The sequence below is a fragment of the Geotrypetes seraphini genome, chromosome 4 (assembly GCF_902459505.1).
Source record: "Geotrypetes seraphini chromosome 4, aGeoSer1.1, whole genome shotgun sequence".
Classification (NCBI taxonomy): domain Eukaryota; kingdom Metazoa; phylum Chordata; class Amphibia; order Gymnophiona; family Dermophiidae; genus Geotrypetes; species Geotrypetes seraphini.
The window spans coordinates 278,085,446-278,109,026 of NC_047087.1; the positions used below are offsets into that span (position 1 = coordinate 278,085,446).

At 40.3% G+C, this 23,581-nt stretch overlaps 1 protein-coding gene across 3 annotated transcripts in view; it reads right to left on the bottom strand.

The window, feature by feature from the left end:
* Positions 1-23,581, bottom strand: part of FANK1 (fibronectin type III and ankyrin repeat domains 1) — a 105,939-nt gene that overhangs the window by 71,614 nt on the left and 10,744 nt on the right. For all 3 annotated transcript variants that reach the window (XM_033940740.1, XM_033940738.1, XM_033940739.1), the window contains exon 3: positions 10,924-11,048. In XM_033940740.1, the coding sequence (XP_033796631.1) occupies positions 10,924-11,048 (125 nt within the window). The remainder of the gene's footprint in view (positions 1-10,923; positions 11,049-23,581) is intronic.

Below are 23,581 nucleotides of genomic sequence, written 5' to 3' on the forward strand. Positions count from 1 at the left end.
AAATGGTCAGGAACCACTTCACAGGTCATAGACCTGATGGGCCGCTGCGGGAGCGGACCGCTGGGCGCGATGGACCTCTGGTCTGACCCAGTGAAGGCAACTTCTTATGTTCTTATCAGATCATTGGTCCCCCTTCTTGATGCCAAATCCCTTACAGTACTAATCCACTCCCTTGTAATACCCAAAATGGACTATTGTAATTCTCTACTTAAAGGGATAAATTTAAAAGAAATAAAACGTCTACAATTAATCCAAAACACAGCTATCAAACTCATATCTGGTTCTAAAAAATATGATCACGTTACTCCATTACTACAAAAAGCTCATTGGCTACCAGTCATATATAGGATAACATATAAAATTGTCCTTTTAACCTTTAAAATGATACAAACACACGCCCCAGTATTCATTGACAGACTTCTAATTCCATATGACCCCCCCCCCCGAGCCCTTAGATCCACTTCTCAGTACACTCTTAATGTCCCATCCCTAAGGATAATAGATACTCGCTGCACCTCAATCTTCTCAGTCTTCCCCTATGATTTGGAATTCTCTTCCTATATATATAAGATCCGAACACAATTTACAGAAGTTTAAAAGTAGTTTTAAATGTTTTATTTTTAAAGATGCCTTTAATTGACTATTTGATTTAAGTCCAGCAACTTTTAACCTTTCCCCGCCCTAATGTACTTCCCTTTTATGTACCTTTTCTCGATAAATATTGTAGTTCTCCCCCCTCTCTATTGTATCTCCATGGTTTTAATAGTTAAGTACGTTAAAAAATTGTTTGTCTTTTGTACCCCTGTAAATGTTTTAATTATTATTGTACAACGCTTAGTATCTTAGGATAAGCGTTTAATCAAATACATGAATAAACTTGAAACTTGACTGCTACCTGGTATAGGCCATTTTTCTCCCCTCTTGCGTTTTGATATTGATTGTTTTTGTATGGAAAAGTATCACATTGTTCATGTGCATGGAAGGGGAAATGGAGGACGGGGTTTAGGTTTTGGATTTGTTAGTCAAGGGGATTCTAAAGCTAAAATGTTCCGATGTGAATAATAATAGTAAGCAGGATTTAGGGAGGGGCACATGCCAATATGCGAGAGACATCCTTTGCCTGAGAAGTATCTTATAACTCATTGTCCTGCAAACTTTTCGGCCGGCACACTAAATCCAATGCCCCGGCCATAAGGCACCTAGAAGTGCGCGCATGTGTGATGTCATCACTTCGCCATCTGCGCATGTGATGAGGACCATCTGGTTGCGACCCTGAACCTGTCACTTCGGTGGCAGATCCTGGAGAAGGGGAGGTGCGGGAAGAGAAGAGACGCCGGCACACAGGAGCGCCATCGGTGCCGGCTGACTGTTTACAGGACATAGAAACATAGAAGATGACGGCAGAAAAGGGCTACAGCCCATCAAGTCTGCCCACTCTACTTACCCACCCCCTGTCTATGCCCTAATGACCCAATTTCCTTATCTTGACCCTCATAGGGATCCCACATGGGTATCCCATTTATTCTTAAAGTCTGGCACGCTGTCTGCCTCGATCACCTGCACTGGAAGCTTGTTCCAATGATCAACCACTCTCTCTGTGAAGAAATACTTTCTGGTGTCGCCATGAAATTTTCCGCCCCTGAGTTTGAGCGGGTGCCCTCTTGTGGCCGAGGGTCCCTTGAGAAAGAAAATATTATCTTCCACTTCGACACGTCCCGTGAGGTACTTAAATGTTTCGATCATGTCTCCCCTCTCCCTACGTTCCTCGAGAGTGTAGAGCTGCAATTTGTTCAGTCTCTCTTCGTAGGAGAGACCTTTGAGCCCCGAGATCATCCTGGTGGCCGTCCGCTGAACCGATTCAATTCTGCGCACATCTTTACTGTAATGTGGCCTCCAGAATTGCACACAGTACTCCAGATGAGGTCTCACCATGGCCTGTACAACGGCATTATGACTTCAGGCTTTCGGCTATGAAACTTCTATTGATACAACCCAATATCTGCCTTGCCTTAGATGAAGCCTTCTCCACTTGATTGGCAGTTTTCATGTCTGCACTGATGATTACTCCTAAATCTCGTTCTGTTGAAGTCCTAGTTAAAGTTTCTCCGTTCAAAAAGTAAGTCCTGCATGGATTTCCGCTTCCGAGGTGCATGACCTTACATTTCTTAGCATTGAAGCCTAGCTACCAGGTTGAGGACCAACTTTCCAATGTAAGCCTCTTGCTGCAAGAGGCGTGTCCTCTAAGCAGTCTGCCGGCGCCAGAGCCTCCCTTCCTTGTTGGCGTCTCGTCGGGGCACACGTGGAATCTGCTGCAGCACACAGTTTGCGATACACTAATATAACTGAAGAAAAAGAGGCAAATATAAATGAGGTAGACAGATAAATCTGAATTATTGTTAGGGGCTTAATTGAAGCATCCTATATAATAAAACCCTAGCCGTGCATGCGCACTCCTACCTGCGTGTTCCATTTTCCCTGATCCGTGAGATTTATGTCTGTGGCGGCAGGAGTGCACATGCGCGAGTCCCCAGCCTTCCAGCACCTAACTACACTCGCGGCAGGACTGGCCGCCAGCGCTGGACTCCCTGCTTTCTCGCGGGAAAAAAACAGTACGTTTTTTGCGGTCTCCCATCCCTTCCCGATGTCTGACCAGCCCCCCCGTCCCTTCCCGCAGTCTAGATTCCAAACCTGTCTGCAGCACTCTACACACGCTGCTTCGGGGCCTTCTACTGCCCTGATTTGTTCTGCCGCGTCTCTGATGATGTCATCAGGGATGTGCCAGAGTAAATCAGGACAGTAGAAGGCCACGAAGCAGCGTGTGTAGAGTGCTGTAGACGCTGCTAGAGTCGGCAGGTTTGTCGGGACCGCGGGAAGGGAAGGGGGGGGGGCAAGGGACTAAGGGAGCCGGCCAGACTTCTAGCACCCATTAATGTAAAGGGCTAAAATACTAGTACAGAAATAAATCGCTTATACATGAAAAGTTTTTTTTTGCATCTGCTGTATCCTTTGACATGAGGTAATGAAAAGTATTCTTCCAGTAAAAGGGAGGTGGTGCACTAGTAAAACAGAGTTCAGCATTAGAACAAGAGATAGGCAAAATAATACAGAAGAGCGAGGAGATAAGCTGTGAAAGATGTCTAGATACATACAGATAGGTGATGATTTTTATATGTAACTCAAACTGCTGATAAGGGCAAAACTACTACTACTTCTACTAATTTCTATAGTGCTGCTAGACCTACACAGCACAGTACATTAAAACATTCAAGAGGCAGTCCCTGCTCGGTAGAGCTTACAATCTAATCAAACAGACAGACAGGACAAATAAGTGGTTAGGGAGTTTCTCAGGCATGGGTGCTTTACAAGCGAGTGGGGTTAGGAGTTAAAAGCAACCTCGAAAAAGTGGGCTTTTAGCTTAGATTTGAATACTGCCAGGGACGGAGCTTGACGTATTGACTCAGGCAGTCTGTTCCAGGCGTACAGTGCAACAAGATAGAAGGAATTTAACTAGAGTTGGCAGTAGAAAAGGGTACAGATAAGAGGAAGAGACTTGCCTGATGAAAGAGTTCCCGGGGAGGAGTATAAGGAAAGATAAGAGAAGAGCGATATTAAGGAGCTGCAGAGTAAATGAACTTCTAAGTCAATAAGAGGAGTTTGAAATGTATACTAGTTAGTGTTTGGACAAGTAAACCCTTTTTAGATTTACTAATGGTGAGGAAAAGTACATGAAGCAATGGTGTTCAGAAAACTTGTGCCTGACTAACTAAATATGGGCCTGGTTTCAGACTACGAGTATGCAATTTATCCCACGAGTTCAGCCTCCAGAGGGATTGTACAAGAATTTATGATTGGATGATAATTAAGAAACTGTATTGTCACTAGAAATTTACTAAGGTCTGTAATTTTGGATTGGCAGGCCTTAGAGCAGGAGGGATCATGCTTCCTTCCTGCTCCCAACTTCTGAAAAAGGTACCAGGAGGGGTTTGGGGGAGCATCCAGTGGCAGGAGGGAGTGTGCATCCTTCCAACCCTTTTTTGGAGGAGGGAGGAGGGTGGGGATGGTTTGGAGAGTGGAGTGGAGTGGAGGGAGGGGGGCTCCATTGGCAGGAAGGAGTGGGCATCCCTCCTGCTGATTTTTGCTGGTGGGGGGGTCGGCCCCTGGTGCAGGATCATTGGGGAGATGTCAGGGAGGGCCGTCATTATCGGCAGGGGGGGAGGGTGCTTTTTTCTTTTACTGAGACAGATATTGTTCATTTGTAACACGCACATCTGTGTCCATTAAAAAATAAAGAAAAAAAAAGGTTTCCTGCCCCATACACCTGAGTGGCAAGAGGCTTCCCCTGCCTTTCAGCTGTTTGGGCTCCCCTGCCGGCTCTGCGCATGTGTGAGAGTCACTCTTACAGCGATCAATTGGACAGAAGAGACTGGGATTATGATGAACCTCCGCGCAAATTATTTGCATGGTAAATTTTTAGTGCATCAATAGCTCTTTTAAAATTGAATCAGAGAGGACCTACATGGTCTTACTGATTCTGTTTAGTGCATCTAGCTCTGAGTACAATTCAATCTGCATCAGACGGCAGAGTCTGTGTCTTTAATCCTTGATTTCACAAGGAGAAGCAGTACAGCTGTTCTAAACAGCAATGGCATTGTTAATCCTTAATTCTAGATTCCCAAAGTTGAAATAAAGACCAACTACTGCAGTTTGTTTTGTTAGAGAGCCTGTAATCAGAGAGAACACGGTTGTACAGTGAAGTGAGCTGTTGCATTTTGCATCAGCTGTATTTATTACAACAACCTTTTATAGTTGCAAGAGCTAATGCTAAAAACTCCTTCAAGTATATTCAAAGTAAAAGGCTTGAGAGGGAGTCAGCTGGACAAAAAAGGATTTGGTGGGTCAAACACACACCAGAAATCTTCTTTTATAGTGATGATTCAGAACAAATTAAAGCACATCACTGTAATAGATCAAATTAAAGTCAAAAGCAACAAACCTCCAGGACTGGATGGTTTACCTCAGAGTCCTGAAATCACGAACCTGTTATTAAGTAAATTTGTCATTCAAGATTGCCATGAAACTTCAGGACTGAGGGTGGCCAGTTAATACCAGTTTTCAAAAAAAGGTTCTAGGGCTGTTGTAGAAAATGAATTAAATAAATAAAATGTAGACAAGCCAGAAAAAATGCACTTTGGCCTATCTTAACCCTCATACAATTAAACCCTTACATTCTCAAGGTAAAATTCAAAACATACTTTTCCACAATGGCTGGTTACTTTATTCATTCATTCAATTTTCTATACCGTTCTCCCAGGGGAGCTCAGAACGGTTTACATGCATTTATTCAGGTACTCAAGCAGTTTTCCCTCTCTGTCCCAGCAGGCTCACAATCTATCTAACGGGGGGATTAAGTGACTTGGGGCAACGGGGGGATTAAGTGACTTGCCCAGAGTCAGAAGGAGCAGCGTGGGTTTGAACCCACAACCCCAGGGTGCGGAGGCTTTTGCTTTAACCACAGCGCCACACTCTCCCTTAGTTTATCCACATTCACCTTTATACCAATACCATCATGTAATCGCTATAGAACAGTGTGCATGAGAGCAAGCAGGTCTAAATAAAAGAGCGCAGACGCTTCTTGTATCCTCAGAGTCAGGTACAGTCATTCTGCATTTGCACCACTCTTTATGGATTTTACAGGTGTGTTTCTGTTCAGGAGCTATGTTGTGTCAAATATTTGCATGTGCATTACACCAGTGGTTCCCAACCCTGTCCTGGAGGACCACCAGGCCAATTGGATTTTCAGGCTAGCCCTAATGAATATGCATGGAGCAGATTTGCATGCCTGTCACTTCTATTATATGCAAATCTCTCTCATGCATACTCATTAGGGCTAGTCTGAAAACCCGATTGGCCTGGTGGTCCTCCAGGACAGGATTGGGAACCACTGCATTACACAACAAGCTTTATCATCAACTTTGTGATCCTCCAGCGATATACCAAAGCATGCACCAATGATCTGAGTGGTATATTTGGATTCAGTACAAACAGTTGTACTGGAAAGACTCTCAGCCTGGTCAAGCAACTATCCTTTTCACAATCTGAACCCAAAGTTAACATTTTGGCACTATTTTCCATGGAATGAAAAAGGTGGCCCCAATAACAAGGCCCCTAACTTTGGAAGAAGTTGAGATTCAGCTCTAAAGCTTTGCACATATTCATTGAATGTCCTATTGTATTCCCACTAAAATTTCATCAACTTCTGAGATGGTCAGGTGGGGAAGCCTAGACCACTTGACTTGGAACGACCCTAATAAGAATAATTTTGGTCAGAAAACGTCTGTGGAAAATCTTTGCTTCTGTCATTTATTTCTAATCAAAAATCAGTATGCTGTTCTTTTGCAATTTGATTATCAGCTACATTTGATGTAGTTGATCATAAGGTTCTGATATCTCTTCTTTCACAATTAGGTAGTGGGTTCATGGTTTTCTGTCTTCAAGATCCTATGTAGTCCAGTCTGGAGGAAGAACATCCAAATCTTGGTTTCCAGGTTGCAGTGTACCTCAGGGATCTCCCTTATCCTCTACAGCAGGGGTAGGGAACTCCGTTTCTTGAGAGCCGTATTCCAGTCGGGTTTTCAGGATTTCCCCAATGAATATGCATTAAAAGCAGTGCATGCAAATAGATCTCATGCATATTCATTGGGGAAATCCTGAAAACCCGACTGGAATACGGCTCTCGAGGACCGGAGTTCCCTACCCCTGTTCTACAGTATATTATTTAATGTTTATATAACATTATTATGGACTTTATCTTTAGGTTCAGATGAATTTCTTTTCACCTATGCTAATGACATTTTTATTCTGTAAGAAGTTAGTCCACAATTTAATATCTTTACATCCAAGATCCTTTCTTGCATTTCCAGACTATTAAATTGGTCTACTTAATTTTGATAAAATTAAAACCCACCCAGACAAAATTGTTAGGTTTGAGCCCGATTCTTCTGACTTTCCCAATAAAATTACTTTGGAGTCTGGTGAACTGTTGTTCATTGAAAAATAGTCTAGAATACTAAGTATTATATTGTATTCAAAGTTATCTTTTCAACAACAGATTAGTAATTTGATCAGGAAAGGTTTCTGTGGTTTACATAGACTAAAATCTATGGGGCTCATAATCGAAAGAGAAAAACGTCCAAAAACCGGCCTAAGTCAGCACTTGGCCGAACATTTCTCAAAAACATCCAAGCGTCAAAAATAAAAACGGGTTTTGGACGTATTTCTAAACAACCTAGGCCTTCATAGTGCCGCTCAACGTCCAAAGCTAAACGGGGTTTTCGGGAGGCGTGTCGAGGGTGGGAGATGGGCGGGACTTGGGCCAGCTTAGACTTAGTCGTACTGCATGTATAACCGAAAGTTATACAGCCCAGTATCGACGGAACTTGGACGTTGTGACTTAGACCATATAAAACATGGTCTAAGTCACAAAAACCCACCTAAACTCACCAGATAAGCACTGCAAACACATAACACAGACCCCCAACACACTACCCCAGTGATCACCAACCCCTCACCCCCATAAATTTTTATTCACAACTTTAAATTTCAGCCTCCAGATCATCATCACCTGGCAGCCGGGTATAGGAAAGCCTAGTCGTCCAGCACAGAGGCAGCTTAAGCCGTCTTGGGGGTGGGTTAGGGACCCATAGAGAGGAGGACCCATGCCCATAAGCCCCTGTTACATTGATACTGAAACATGTGCACTGCCCTATACACCCCCAAAACCCTTTTGTACTGGCATATAAGTGGCTCCTGAAGCCATAAGGGCTATTGGGGTGGTAGATAAGTGGGTCTAGGGGATTGTGGAGGTGGGTTGGGGGAGGCTCACCATCACCTATAAGGGAGCTGTAGTGAGGAGAAGCCATGGCACCCTTTTTGTGATGTTCACAGCAGTGCCCTGTAAGATACCCCACTGTCTGGGTGTGCAGTCCATCAATTTGCAGACCCCTCCCACGTCCAACAGGGCTTGTTCTAGGCGTTTTGGACTTGGAAAGTTGGACGGAAATGTGGTATAAAGATAGACGATTTAGTGGCTTGGATGATCAGATTGGCAGGACGTATACTTGATTTTCGAAAATAAAAAAAGTTGGATGTATCTTTCGAAAATGTGTCTTAGGCTCTTTTTAACTTTGGACGACTTGCGAGATGGACGTAAACGGACTTAGACGTCACTTTCGATTATGCCCCTCCACCTGTCCATTGTTTTATCAAGTCACTTTGCTACTCTTGTCTCGATTATACTAGCCCAATTAGATTATTGTAATTCAGTCTATCATGGTGTTAGTAAAATGATTACAGTTGTTACAAAATACCACAATTAGACTGATATTTAATAAAAATAGAACTGAGCATGTTACTCCCTTGATGAAAACTTTACACTGGTTACCAGAAGAATCTAGAGTGAAGTTTAAATGTGCATGCCTAGTTTACAAAATAATGCACGGTCAATTAAGCAATCAAATCATTCCTTTGACATTTTATGCATCAAGACAAAGAAGTCGAAGATTTGTTTCTTTATATTTATATGATTAAAGGCATTCAATCAAAAGGTTATGTTTCTCATTGTATCCCTTTTCTTTATATTGCTCTGTGAAACGATTTACGCGTGAAGTTTAAGTTTGGATGCTTTGCTTTAAGGCACTATTCGGTTTAGCCTCTAAATATATAACTGACCGCTTCTCTTTCTCAAACAACAGACATAAGAGAAGCTCACACTCAAATTTTGTTCCTCCCCCCCTCCCCTTCCCCCCCCTCCGGTTAAAGGATGTAAATTTTAAAAACACCATCAACATCTTCTCTCACATCAAGCGGCATTATGGGGCAAAGATCTGGAACAATTGTTCACGCATACTACTTATGGGGAATTTAGGAAACACCTAAAAACATATCTGTTCCTGAAGTATTTAGGCAACTAACCTGTACAATCCTACTCTACAATAACTGATCTCTAGCACTGTTAATAACTAGCTTCTAACCTTGCTAATTCTAATTAATTTGTAACATCTTTTAACCATTGTAAACCGCATAGAACTTCATGGTCCTGCGGTATATAAACTGTTATTATTATCATTATTTAGTGTTTCAAAGCAGTTAAAGACCTCTCTGTTTAATGTATAATCAGATTGGTTTAAACAGCTAATCTTAATCTAAATCTAAATCGTGTTGAGCACCAAGGTCATTGGAGATCATATGGTATATAAGAGGAAAGATTAGATTAGGTTGATATACCGATTTTTCTTTTTTTTTTTTTCTCCTTCTTTATTCATTTTCAAATTTGACAATAAGTGCACAAAATAATATATTTCAACAAGTTATTACACAATAGCACTTTGATATCTACTACATAAAAATCTAGTGATACGTTTACCCCCCCCCACCTCCAAACCTTCATCATATTTTCAATCAGAATATACACATATTATAGAATATATTATAACATATTATGTAAAATTGTACCCAACACCCTCCCCCCTTTGGTGTGCCAAAAGAAGAAAAAGAAAAGAAGAAGAGAAGAAGTGATGACTATTCACTACAATATTTTGTCAATGGCCCACATATTTTTATAAATTTAGTATATGTCCCTCTTTGTATTGCTATTGCTCGTTCCATTTTAAATATATGACATAATGTATTCCATCAAAATGTATAACTAAGGTTACTGTGATTCTTCCAATTATTGGTTATGTGTTGGATGGCAACCCCTGTCATAACTAATAAAAGCTTGTTGTTTTCTGATGATATTAGACTTTTTTTCCTCATCATCATGCCAAATAACACTGTATCATAAGAGAGTGCCACATGATTTTCTATTAATGCATTTACTTGAGACCAAATTGAATTCCAAAATTTCTTAATATAGGGACAATAATAAAGTAGATGATCAAGTGTCCCAGGTTCCAGATTACAGTGCCAGCATCTATTGGACTTAGAACTGTTTAATTTTTATAAATGAACAGGGGTCCAAAACACTCTATGTAATAAAAATAACCAAGTTTGTCTCATAATGGAGGTCATTGAAGGGGCCTAAAGTGTCTTTATAAAATATTCAGACATTTCACATAGGTATCCCAATATAAAATTAGCCCCATAGAGCAGTATTGCTCAACTCGGTCTTGGAGTACCCCCTTGCCAGTCAGGTTTTCAGGATCCACAAAAAACTTGATTTGCATACACTGCCTCCATTATATGTAAACTTCTTTCATGCATATTCATTGTAGATATCTTGAAAATCTGACTGGCATGGAGGTACTCCATGCTGAGAAACACTGTTAAAAAAGAAGATCAGTGGTTTCCAACCCTGTCCTGGAGCCAGTCAGGTTTTTAGGATAGCTCTAATGAATATATACTGGGCAGATTTGCATACCTGCCACCTCCATTATATGCAAATCTCTCTCATACTTAGGCAGTAGCAATTATTTTACAGACAAATAGGCATCCGTCTTTCTAAAAAAAATTAAAAAAATTTAATCTTCTGAAATAATGGTTATAATGCAGCTGCTCAGGAGCAAGTATAAACTTATGTATCTGGAGTCTACATATACTTTGTGACTGTCCAAAATGCACCCCAACTCCATCCTTAAACACACTTATACCTGAGTCCTTTGAAAGTACACACTTACTTTTCATAACGTATGTTACTTTTACATATTGTAACTCGCTTAGAAATAATTCTAATTAAGCGATTAATCAAATATAAATAAAACTTGAAACTTGAATGTACATTTGTATGCGCGAGGTAATAAAGAGACCTTTTACATGTGTAAAACATTTACACACAGTCATTACAAAATTATTCCCTTAATGAGCAGAATAATTGAACTTGAAATTGTCTACTAGTGTATTCTATAACAAAAATAGGCCAGAACTTACTAATGGTTGATACTGTAACCACTGGGCTATAAGCATATTCTTCAGTAGGGCTGGTGACCTTAAGTCGAAACCTGTATGAGGCACCGGGCTGGAGATTTTGCACAATATATCTTTTTGCATATCCCCTAAAGAGATAAAATCCAAAGTTGTATTACAGAGTGTATTAACGCCAACAGTTGAAACGTTGTAAATGAGGAAAATTGCTTTATTTTATAGAGCATTATAAAAAGTTCATTTTCTAATTTAGGCTTAAAAATGTTTGGTTTTTAAACTGCATTTCATCATGTTCCAACCACTTTCTATATCTCAAAAATCATGGCTCGCAATAAACCAGTGTCTCTCAAACTGTGCGCCACAAGAGATTTCAGAATTTTACTTTATTTTTAAAAAGTCCCTTCTTAAGTATATACTAGAATAGATGACATGTATGTTGTGTACGCAAGAGTCTGTCAATGTTATGAGCATCTGTGCGCGTAAAGATACAACTGCCAAGACAAGCATCATTCTTTGACGTGATTGGTCCTTGACAACTGACGGCGAGTAATCTTAGTTTTATCTTTATTTTTTCATGCAGTACTTATCCTAACTTGAACAACAAAGCAATCAAGACTTGGCTACCGTTTGGATCTTCTTATCTTTGCGAACTTGGATTTTCAGCTCTAACAGAAATTAAATAAAAAGAGAATAACTACAGATGGTGGATGATGAAATGTGTGTTTGCTAGTGAACTATCAAGCCACATTTTGAGTTAATTTGCACTCTAAAACAAGCTCCTCCATCACGTTGATTCGCAATTCTATCTACTTTAGTTTCACCATTCTTACATTTATCCAAACATAACTTAAAGAACTTTATATAAATAACTCTCAAATTAACCCCCTCTTTTACGAACACATAGCGTGGGTTTTAACGCTGGCACCGTCGGTAACTGCTCTGATGCTCATAGGAATTTGCTCCGTTTAGGGTGCCGGAGTTAAAAAAAAGTTTGAGAGACACTGCTATAAACAGTTCAATCACCACCACTACCTTATTTTTTTGTGTTCTCTCCCCCATATTCCTCTCCCTCTTCCTACTCCCTTCCCCTACCCATCCCACTTGCCCACAGATATCAAGATAAACCTGGAAACCTGCCCCTGCAATGCATATTTCCCTTATGAACCTACAAGGTAATAATTACACAGTCTACCCCTTCCCTGTGAGGTGAGGCATCTAAACTTCCATTTCCCCCTCACCTCCCCCCCCCCCAAATTTACCTTAATCCAATTCCAGAGTTAATTAAGGAAACACAGGCCAGACTATACACTCCAGAAACTAAATGAGCTGCTGTTCTACCCTTACAAAGATTTATTTATTTATTCAATTTTCTATACCGTTCTCCCAGGACAGCTCGGAACAGTTTACGTGAATTTATTCAGATACTCAAGCATTTTTCCCTGTCTGTCCCAGTGGGCTCACAATCTATCTAGTATACCTGGGGCAATGGAGGGGATTAAGTGACTTGCCCAGGGTCATAAGGTATAGCATGGGTTTGAACCCACAACCCCAGGGTGCTGAGGCTGTAGCTTTAACCACTGCACCACACTCTCCCCCACATAGCCCAAACAACAAACCGGAAATAGGGAAGAAGCTCAAAATCCTACAAAACATTATTCTCCTATAATAAAAAAAGAAAAAAGAAATATTACTCTACCATGAAAACAGTCCACCCCCTCAAAAAAAAAATAAAATTGTTATATGTGGAGGAGGAGGTATCGGTGAATGAAAGTGTCACCAGGCACTAAACTGAGACAAATGAAAGTCTAAAAATGACTTCACTCCTCTTAAATAAGCAAACTATGTGCACAACCAGTGAAGGTGGCAGGGGAGCCCCTTCTGATGATTCAGACAGGCCTTGACCTGTTTTTGGCCACCGCGGGAGCGGACTGCTGGGCAGGATGGACCTGTGGTCTGACCCGGCAGAGGCACTGCTTATGTTCTTATGTTCTTAAGGCATGAAACTTAAATGTGAAAAAAATAATAAATAGAAACAGTGTTCCTGGAAAAGAACTACTCGAATTAGCCGATACCCGCTAACACCAATTACATGATACAAAAATAATGTCTTATCTTGTATGAAATGCTGGATCACTTCAACACATCCACAATTGGCAGAGAGTTCAACCAGTATGTTAACCACCATCATGAGGAGACTCCAGGTTCTTATGACCTGGGTTGGCTACTGTTGGAAACAGGATACCAGGCTTGATGGACCTTTGGTTTGTCCTAGTATGGCAACTCTTATGTTCTTAAGGAGTGTCTTCCATCCAGCACTCTCAGACTAGACCGTCATACTGGCTACCAGTACAAGCACGCATACAATACAAATTCTACTGCACCCTATTCTAAGCCCTAAATGGAAATGGACCAAGCTATCTGAGCAACCGCCTAATCAGGAAAAACTCATCCACACCAAAAAGAACTCATGCACATTTCACCCTTCCCCCAATCAAAGGTATACAAAGCAAAAAAATATATGATGGACTATTAGCCACCAAAGCAGCGAAACTAGACCACCACCTCTCCAATCTGCTGACTATGACGCCCAACTACAAAACATTCAAGAAAGAACTTAAAACTTTTCTATTCAAGAAATTTGTCAAATGATCTAACTAAACCTGATCAACCCTCCACAGACCCCCGACGCATACTACATCTATTAACCATGTATTCTCCCTGGAAATGCCCAGGCCAACTCTTGTTGTAAACCGCCTGAACTGAAAGGTATTGGCGGGATAGAAGACACTAATGTAATGTAAGCCACTGAAGCTGGCTGGTGAGTGCTGTGTGATTCTGGTGAAAAGGCAATGCAGTCTTAGGGGGCCTTGATGAGGATTAGGAGTAGATGGTAGCAGGGCCCAGGCACAAATTGAGGCCTCCCTCTCTCACTTTACAAAAAGCTAGAGTCTGAGCCAATAGAAAGGCTATTATGACAGTGGGAACAGGGAACACATATACGAGGAGCCCAATCAACAAAGTTGAGGCAGTCTCCATCGAGGGCTAAACACTTAGGGGTCCTTTTAGCGTGTACTAAATATTAGCGCCTGTTAAACGCTAACACATCCATTATAGTCTATGGACGTGTTCGCGTTTAGCGAGCACTAAAATGACTAGCGCGCCTTAGTAAAAGGACCCCTTAGTCCAGTGATTTTCCATTTTTTTCATTTGTTGGAAAAATATGGAATGAAAAAAAGTGATAAAATTGCTGGACTAAGGGGTCCTTTTACCAAGGCGCGCTAGTCGTTTTAGCGCCCACTAAACGCTAACGCGTCCATAGACTATAATAGACGCGTTAGCGTTTAGTCAGTACGCGCTAAATTGGCTAAATGTCCAGAGGAAAACCAATAAGAGAAGAACTGTAACTTATAGGAAGTATGCCAAACTAATAGTTCATATGACAAGTGGATAATTAATATAACCACACTGGGGACAAAACTATAGCATTTTGATATCCCACACCCTTGCCCAGAGGGTTTGAGCACCATAGGAGTAATTCTATAAAAATGATCAGAATGCAATATATACGTTTGTAAATGCTAAAAATTGGCTTAAGTGTTGTGGGTAGATGTACACATGGGCGGATCGTGGGCAGGACTCATACTTGCATGCCTAGCATTCTGCACATTTGCAGCGAAATACAATTCAGCCTATCTAGGTACTTTCCGAATAAGTAGGTCCTTAATGATTTCCTAAAGCTTAAATATGAGTCAGATGTTAGAATCAATGTGCCAAAATTACGATCCCAAAAGGCTGCCCGATTAGCCAGTACTCGATTCAAAAATCTATTATATTGGCAGCCTTTACTGAGGGAAATTCAAATAATCTAGGGCCTTGTACAGAATGCAAGGTAACCTGCAAACTTAAAATGATCAGGAAGATAAATCAGAACCAGACCATTTATTATCGTATAACACGTGCAGACAAACTTTAAAAAATACTCTGGCCTCTATCTGCAGCCAGTGTAAACGTCGGTAGTATTCCGAAATACGATCAAATTTATTTAAGTTGACTATCAATCTGATGGCTGTATTTTGGATGATATGCATCCTTTTGATGTTCTTTTTACTTTGTTGCTAAATATATCAGATTACCATAGTCTAGAGCACTGTTCTTCAACCGCCGGTCCATGGACCGGTGCCGGTCCGCAGGAAATTTCTGCCAGTCCGCGCAGGGCCGTCGAGATTGATTAACTTCAATTTCCTGACGGTCTGCACAAGGCCGGCAAGATTGACAACATATTTCCAGCTGGTCCGCGCAGGGCCGGAGAGATCATGGGGAGCCTCCGACAGTGGATTTCTTCCCTCTCAGCAGCTCTCCTTACTTACCAGTGCAGCGATTCAGGAAGGCAACCTTGGGGCTTTTGCTGAGTCGCGGCCGTCTCTGATGATACAACTTCCTCTTTCCTCAGAGGCAGCGCGACCCAACAAAGGACCAGAGGCTGCTTTCCTGAATTGCTGCGCTGGCAAGTAAGGAGAGCTGCTGGGAGAGGAGAAAGCCACTGTTGGAGGCTGGGAAGCTGCTGGGCAAGGGAAAAAAAGGGACAGCTGCTACTGGACCTGGAGAGGGAGAAGGAGAGATGCTGCTGGGAGGAGAGGAGGGAAAGGAGTCTGGGAAGCTGCTGGACAAGGGAAAAAGGGACAGCTGTTACTGAACCTGGAGGGAAGGAGGACAGATGCTGCTGGGAGGGGAGGAAGAGAAGAGAGTTACTGCTGGACAGGAGGAGGAGAGAAGGGAGAAGGAAAAAAGGAAGGAAACAGCTGGCAGGGTGATTAGAGGAGGGGAAGGGGAGAAACAGGCATGAGAAAGTAGAGAGACTGATGATGGGAAGGGGTCATCAGAGAAATAAGCAGAGAGGGACACCGATGCAAGATCTGGTATAGGAGAGATAAAAATGAAGAAAGCAGTGAAGCTGGAATGAATGATGTAAAAAGGAGAGAGGAGGCACAGGCTGGATGGAAAGGGGAGAGGGGCATAGAAAGAAATCAGATACATATGGAAGGGGGAGAGGGCAGACAGTGGATGGAACGGGCAGATGCTGGAAGGAAAAGAGTGAAAAGAAGATGAAAGCAGAAACCAGAGACAACAAAAGGTAGAAAAAAATAATTTTATTTCTATTTTGTCATTAGAATATATCAGATTTGAAATATATATCCTGCTAGAGACCTAACTGGGGACTGCAAAGCCCAGGGCTCTCTCTGACCAGGGGGCACTCCCCTAACACTATTCCTGTCATGTGTGACTTCAGTATACTGTTAGCATGATATTTCAGTGTAGCATTCTGTAATAACTTGGCTTGTTCAGTTTTCTTGATAGTAGAGGGGATATATGTGAAGGGGAGGGGAGAAAGGGGCTTTGTTGATCCTTGCTCTGTATATTTGTAGTTATAAAATGACAATTGTACAGAATATTGTTTATTTTTATACTTTAATAAAATACGTTCAATGTAACGGCTTGTGCAGATGGGATCAGATGGTTTGCGGGAACTGAGCTTTTGGAGACAGGGCGGAAAAGTTTTTTTTAAATTTCAGTCTTAGTAGTTTGCCGGTCCACAAAATAATTTTTTTGATTTCTGCCGGTCCACGGGTGTAAAAAGGTTGAAGAACACTGGTCTAGAGTACTTAAAACGAACGATTGAACCAAAAGTCTAAATGCATTGAAAGTGAAATAAGATCTGATTGTCTAAAGCTTCCATAACAAAATATGGCATTTTTTAAACTAAAGAATTAATTTGAACATCTAAGGTAAGTTCTCGGTCTAGATAGACCCCTAAATTTTTTATTATCGAAAGGATGGGATACTCCATTCAATTTCACTGAATCTTTTTTAAGCTTGTTGGATGGTGAAGTAAGAAAGAATTTGGTTTTATCGAGATTAAGTTTTAACTTGAAATCTGTCATCTAGGATTCCATGGAATGGAGAATAGAGGACAAAAATTGTAGGGTTTCTACTAAAATGTTGAGGATTGGCACTGCGATTATTATATCGTCTGCGTAACTATAAAAGTTTGATTCCTAATGATGATAATTTGGTTCCCAGAGAAGCTAGATAAAGATTAAACAAAGTAGGGGAAAAGGGGGGGGAACCTCGTGGAACCTCACTTGAGTTTTTCCATTGTATGGAGTATTGCTCTTTGAAACGGACCTGATAAGTGCGACATTACAGAAATTCGCAGAACCATTTTATTATTACGAAATCTTTTTTATTGGTAAAGAGAATAACAACTCACAACCACAGAATACAGATAAGGATTGTAGCTATTCCAACAACAGACAAAAGAGGGACAACTCCCCCCCCCCCCCCCGAAGAGGACTGGACTCCGATGTCCTCTCAGGGAACAAAGAGACCCAAACACCCCCCAACAGACCAGTATCCCCCCTCCCCCAAACCACCCTACCCCCTACCCCCAACAGAAAGGAATCCCAGGTCAGACAGGTGGAGCAGAATACAATTGCAATACGTTCACAATGCGACTACGACTCCTTGGCGGCAAACTGTCCAAGTAAGGAGACCAAGTATGAATAAAGTCTCTGCTCTTACGATGAGAGGAACAAGCCAGCCTGGCCTCCCAGCACATCAGCTCATGAAGTTTGTTCCTCCAATACCAAAAGGATGGAGGAACATCGGCCAGCCAATGGTTCAAAATACACTTCTTCCCCAAAATATAACATTTGCTCAAAAACAATTTTTCAGCAGAAGAAAAAACAGAGAATGCAGTGAAGTGAGCAAACAGCATGTGAAAAACAGAAAGAGGGACAGGAACCTGAAGAAGGCCCTGAAGGAAAGAGGCCAGAGCCCCCCAAAAATCCTGAATACTCTCACAACTCCAAAAGCCATGAAAGTAAGAATTCACTTCAGTGAGACAGGTGAGACAATACTCGCACAACCATTTTGTAACATTTCCCAATGTGGCAATAGGATCCAAACATCTCAACAAGATGTCACGATCAACTAGATCAAATGTATAGCTCAGATCAAATTGCAGTGTGTCACAAGCTTTTTCAAGCCCCGGCACACCAAACGTGGGGCGGCAACTGCATGGCCTCCAGGCATGCACAGACGGCGACGCGATGTCACCACGCTGATGTCAATGCATGCGCGGAGGCCCTCCAGATGGGGTCCTGAGCTTGCTAACCCTTAAAATTACTATGCCAGTAGGGGGCGCGGGGTGCAGTGAGGAGGAGAGGCACTGGCACCAGCTGACTGCCTACAGGACATGCCTCTCGCAGCACACCCGGAATCTCTCCGCGGCTCAAAGTTTGCAATACACTGCTCTAGGAGCCTTATTATAAAATTGCCTTCCACACTCCAAGTCCAGGAGTACAGCGATTGTATATATTCCCCCCATATAGGTTTTAGCTTCCTGCTGCTCTATTAACATTCAACTAATGTAGAGCCTTCCTCCAATACCAAAATTGGTGGTTCACTCCTTTTCCAATAACTTTTTCAGCACTATGTCCACTTACCAGAGAAACTGCCTGGCAGATTTCTCTTCATACTTACATCAAAATCCATTAAGTCCAATACAATTTTCTAATTTAGAAACACAATGTTGTAGCTCAAAGTAAGTTGCATTCAGGTACAGTAGTTATTTTTCTGCCCCAGGAAGGGTCACAATCTAAGAGGCAATGATAGAGACAGATCCAGACACTATTGACCTAGTATCTAAAGTAAATCTCTGTATATCAAAACTTCAAGCATGGGCACAGTCTGTCCGGATGAAGCTTAATACAACCAAAACCAAATTATTATGGTTAGGCCCAAAATTGGATTGTCTTCCTCCTTCTGTAGCTTTGGTTTCTGGATCCTCTCTACATACTGAGTTTTCTGCTAAGGTTTTGGGAGTCCTCTCTCTTTTAAGGATCAAATCAACTCTGTGGTCAAAAAATGCTTCTTTAACCTGCATTTATTGAGGAAGGTTAGACATTTCTTTCATCATCGACATTTTTCCATATTAGTTCAGTCAATTATATTATCTCGTCTCAATTATTGCAATGTTATCTACCTCAGTATCACAAAAACTTGGCTTCATAGATTGCAACTGATTCAAAATACTGCTGCGAAATTGATCTTTGGGAAACATAAATTTGACCACGTGACTCCGTTGCTCCAGAGTCTCCATTGGTTCTCAGTTTATTTTAGAGTTCAATTCAAATGTGCTTGTGTTGTTTTTAAAATCCTATATGGTGTCTTTACTCTTCTTCTTCCTTTATCTTGGAACGTTTACAGATTTTCCTTTGCAAGAGGTAATCAACAATTTAAATTATCTCTTCCCTCCAAGAAAGGGATAAAAGGAGTCAAGATTTTTACTCAATCTCTGATTTTTAAGCTCTCTCAACTTTGGAATGATCTTCCTCTCCTTATAAGGAGTTCCAGTTCACTCCAACTTTTTCGTAAATCTTTAAAACTATTTTATTTGCTAAACACTTTGAAAATTAATCTTCTGAAACTTAGTCTTATTCTTTATGGTTTTTATTCGTTAAGTTAATTATTGTAAACCGAGTCGAGCCTTCTTGGACTGATGTCTCGGTTTATAAAGCCAAGCATTAAATTAGATTAGATTAAGTGACTTTCTCGAGATCACAAGGAGTTGCAGTAGAATTTGAATCAGGCTTCCCTGGTTCCCAGCCTACTGTTCTAACCATTAAGATACTCCTCCAACTTAAAGGAACACATTGTTCAACAAGTGCTAAATGATCGCTAGTACACTCAGACAGAGGTCCCCTTCAAAAATGTGAAATATTGTTTCCAAAATTATTAAAACGTTCACCTCAACTCCTAAGAGCTTATCTTCTAACCATCTAGATCAGGGATTTCAAAGTCCAAGTTTCCAAGTTTCCAAGTTTATTAGTTTTTAATATTCCGATCATAAAATGAATATCTGACCGGTTTACAATTATAAAAAAAAAAGAATTTAATATAGAGTAGAGAGAAATAAAAAAGAGTGTAAAAGAGTAGATAGAGTGAACAAGTATGACATTTACAGACAAACTAGAAAGTGAGGAAAGATGGGGAGGTGGGAAAAAGTTACATAATTATAGAAGAAAAAAAGGATATAGAGGGAAAAGGGGATGACACATAAGGGGTGGGGGCATAATAAAGAAGAAGGTGGACTGCTCTAAAAAAAAAAAAAAAAAAGATGATTTTAAGATTAGGATTTATCGTATGCATCTTGAAAAAGGAAAGTTTTGAGATTGACCTTAAATTTTGGTAGTTGTAGTTCATCACAAAGATATTGAGGGAGAGAGTTCCATAAGGTGGGTGCTGTTATTGCGAAATTAGTTTTTCTAGTGTAATAGGATTCTTTTAAGGATGGTATATAGAGAAGTTTTTGATCAGTAGATCTTAAAGAACGAGGTGAACTTTGGGGTATTAATAATTTATCAAGAAATGAAGGTAAGTGAGAGTTTTTAATTTTGAAAGAGAGGAGAATAATTTTATAAGTTATACGGTGAGTGATAGGAAGCCAGTGAGCCTCTTTAAGGAGAGGAGTGACATGTTCGAATTTGCCTTTTTTATTTATTAATTTGATTGCTGTATGTTGTATGAGTTGTAAACGTCGAATTTCTTTTTGAGGTAGACCATTAAGAAGAGAATTACAATAGTCTAAGTGTGAAATGACTAAGGAGTGGATTAGAATATTAATTGAGTCTGTATTTAAAATAGAACTGAGAGAGCGGATGATACGTAATTTGAAGAAGCAGGTTTTAACAACAGAACTTATGTGGTCATGATAAGAAAGCGTACTGTCAAAAATGACACCTAATAGTTTTATATGAGTTTTCATAAGTAATGGGATAGATTTAATGTAGATAGTTCCTGGTAGTGATTCAGAAGTTTTAATCGGGAGAAGAAGACCACAAGATTTTTCAATATTGAGTGAAAGTTTGTTGGAAAGGAGCCAATCACTTAGAATATCTAATTTGATATTTAGATCTATAATATCTGAAGGGTTTGATGTATTGATTGGATAGAGCAGCTGTATATCGTCTGCGTAGGCGAAAATTGAAAATCCTATTGATTGGGCTAGAGAGAGAAGAGGGGATAAGAAGATATTAAAAAGTAAAGGAGACAAAATTGAACCTTGGGGTACTCCAAAAGTTTGAGTTACCGAAGAAGAAATTTGATTATTTGAAGAAACTATAAAGTTTCGGTCGTGAAAGTAGGATATAAACCATTGGAGAGCATGACCTGTGATGTTACAATCTGAAAGTCTAGACAAAAGCAGGGAATGATCTATGGTATCGAAGGCTGCAGATAAATCAAGAGAAATTAATATAACGGATTTTAAGTGATCATGAAAGTATTGTATGGTTGTGGTAAGACCAAGTAGTGATAGTTCAGTAGAATGAGAGGTGCGAAAACCGGTTTGATATGGATGCAGGGCATGAGTTTGATCAAAAAATTCTGACAGTTGGGAATGAATAATTTTTTCAGTAAGTTTAGTAATTAATGGTAAGTTAGCAATAGGACGGTAGTTGTTAGGAAGGGAGGGATCAGTATTATATTGTTTGAGTTTTGGAAAAACTAAAGATGTTTTCCATGCGATAGGAACAAAGCATTCCGAGAAAGATTTAGAAATCATTTCTCGTAGAAAGGGACCAAAGAAAGAAAAATATTTTTTAAGCAATAGTGGGGGAATGCTTTCCGTGATGTTATTGGGGGAGTTAATAGTTTGAAGAATAGTGTGAAGATGAGTTAATGAAGGGACTTTGAAATTGGAAAAAGTACTAAAAGATAGAGAAGTAAGATTATCATTAGTTGGGGATAAAAACGTAGGTAATGAAGGTCCTAGATTTGTTCTAATAGTTTTGACTTTGGAATCAAAAAAATTGGAGAGTTGATCGGCTGATGGTAAGGTTGATTCGGGAGGGGAGAGGTTTTTTTTTGAATATTTTGATAGAGACTGAGCTATGCGAAAGAGTGTGGATGTGTTTCGGGTTGAAGAAATAAGTTTGGAATAATAATCTTTTTTTGTCTGCTGAATAGTTATTTTATAATGAAGGGCTTTTTCTCTGTAAGATAGAAAATGATTGTTATGATGAGTTTTGCGCCATTTGTTTTCGGCAGAACGGACCTGTCGACGAAGAAGGATCAAGTTATCATTAAACCAGGGTTGGTGTTTTTTTTTGAAGGGTGAATTATGAGTTGGTTTATTTTGTATATCTAATTTGGGCGCAAGTAAGTCTAATAGGGATTTTGTAGACGTTTCCCAATTAGAAAATTGATCTGAAATAGAAAGAGAAGAAAAATCATTGATATTTAGATCGAATGAAGATTGAATAGCGGGAAGAGTTATATTATTTAAATTGCGAGTGGAAGGGGAGTTATTTAATTGTTGAGAGGGATTTGAGTGAGTAGGATAATCAAATTGCCAAGTGATCAGGGAATGATCAGACCATGGTATAGAAATGTAATTGAAATTATGGAAAAGATGAACCGAAATAGTTGGACAGAAGATCATATCTAGAGTGTTTCCGGCAGAATGGGTGGGTGAATGAATGAGAGGTGATAGTGATAAATCAGTTATTGAAGTTAAAAGTTCTAAAGTATTGTAATGTTTAGGGAGATTAAAATGGATATTGAAATCTCCTAAGATTATAGAGTCAGGATAGGTAATGTTGAAGTCGGATATAGTGGAAATAAGGGATAAGAGAGAGGTTTTAGTTATAGGTGGAGGTAGATAGATAAGAAGAAAGTTAAGAGAATTATTAAGGGCAGAGGAAGATTTAATAGAGAAATGAAGTGATTCGATAGGAGCCTGAGAAAAAGAATTAGAGGTACTTACCTGTAAAGGGATAGAAGAATGATATATAATAGCAAGTCCGCCCCCTTTTTTGTTTGGGCGGGGTAGAAAAGTGGTTTTATAGTTAAGTGGACAGGCTTGAGTAAGGTAAGCTTCCTCTCCCTGAGTTAACCATATTTCTGTAAGACATAAAATTTGTAGATTATGTTGGGTAATGGCGTCATGAACTAAATGATGTTTATTTTTTATAGAGCGTACATTTATTAAACCAGATTTAAGTGAAAAGGAAGAATAGGCTTGATTGGGGTAAAGATTGGGGGAGGAAAGTGTTGGGATCGAAATGTAATGTCTAGATTGATGAGTGGATTTAGTTTTGTAAGCTAAAGATTCGGGAAGTCGGCGGCCCAGGATGACGGGAATAGAGGACATTATATTTGAGGTAGAAGATGAAGGAACAGAAGCAACAAATTTGAAGTCGTGTTGAATCAAGATGAAGAAAGTAGATAACGTAAAGATAAGTCGAAAAGGATTAGGTAGAAAGGGTAAGTTAGAAGAGGGTGTAATGTGAAAAGTATTTAGAAGAAAAAAGAATGGGAAACAAAGAAGCTGCATGAAGGAGCGCATAAAGGAGCAGGACCTCCTTGAGGGCCGCAATCTAGTCGGGTTTTCAGGATTTCCCCAATGGATATGCATTGAAAGCAGTGCATGCACATAGATCTCATGCATATTCATTGGGGAAATCCTGAAAACCCGACTGGATTGCGGCCCTCAAGGAGGGACTTTGAGACCCCTGATCTAGATGAAGCAATTGGAATTAACTTGTTCATATTAATCCTAGTTATGTCTGGTTTCTTCTTGTTATCTGCACTGAATCATTTT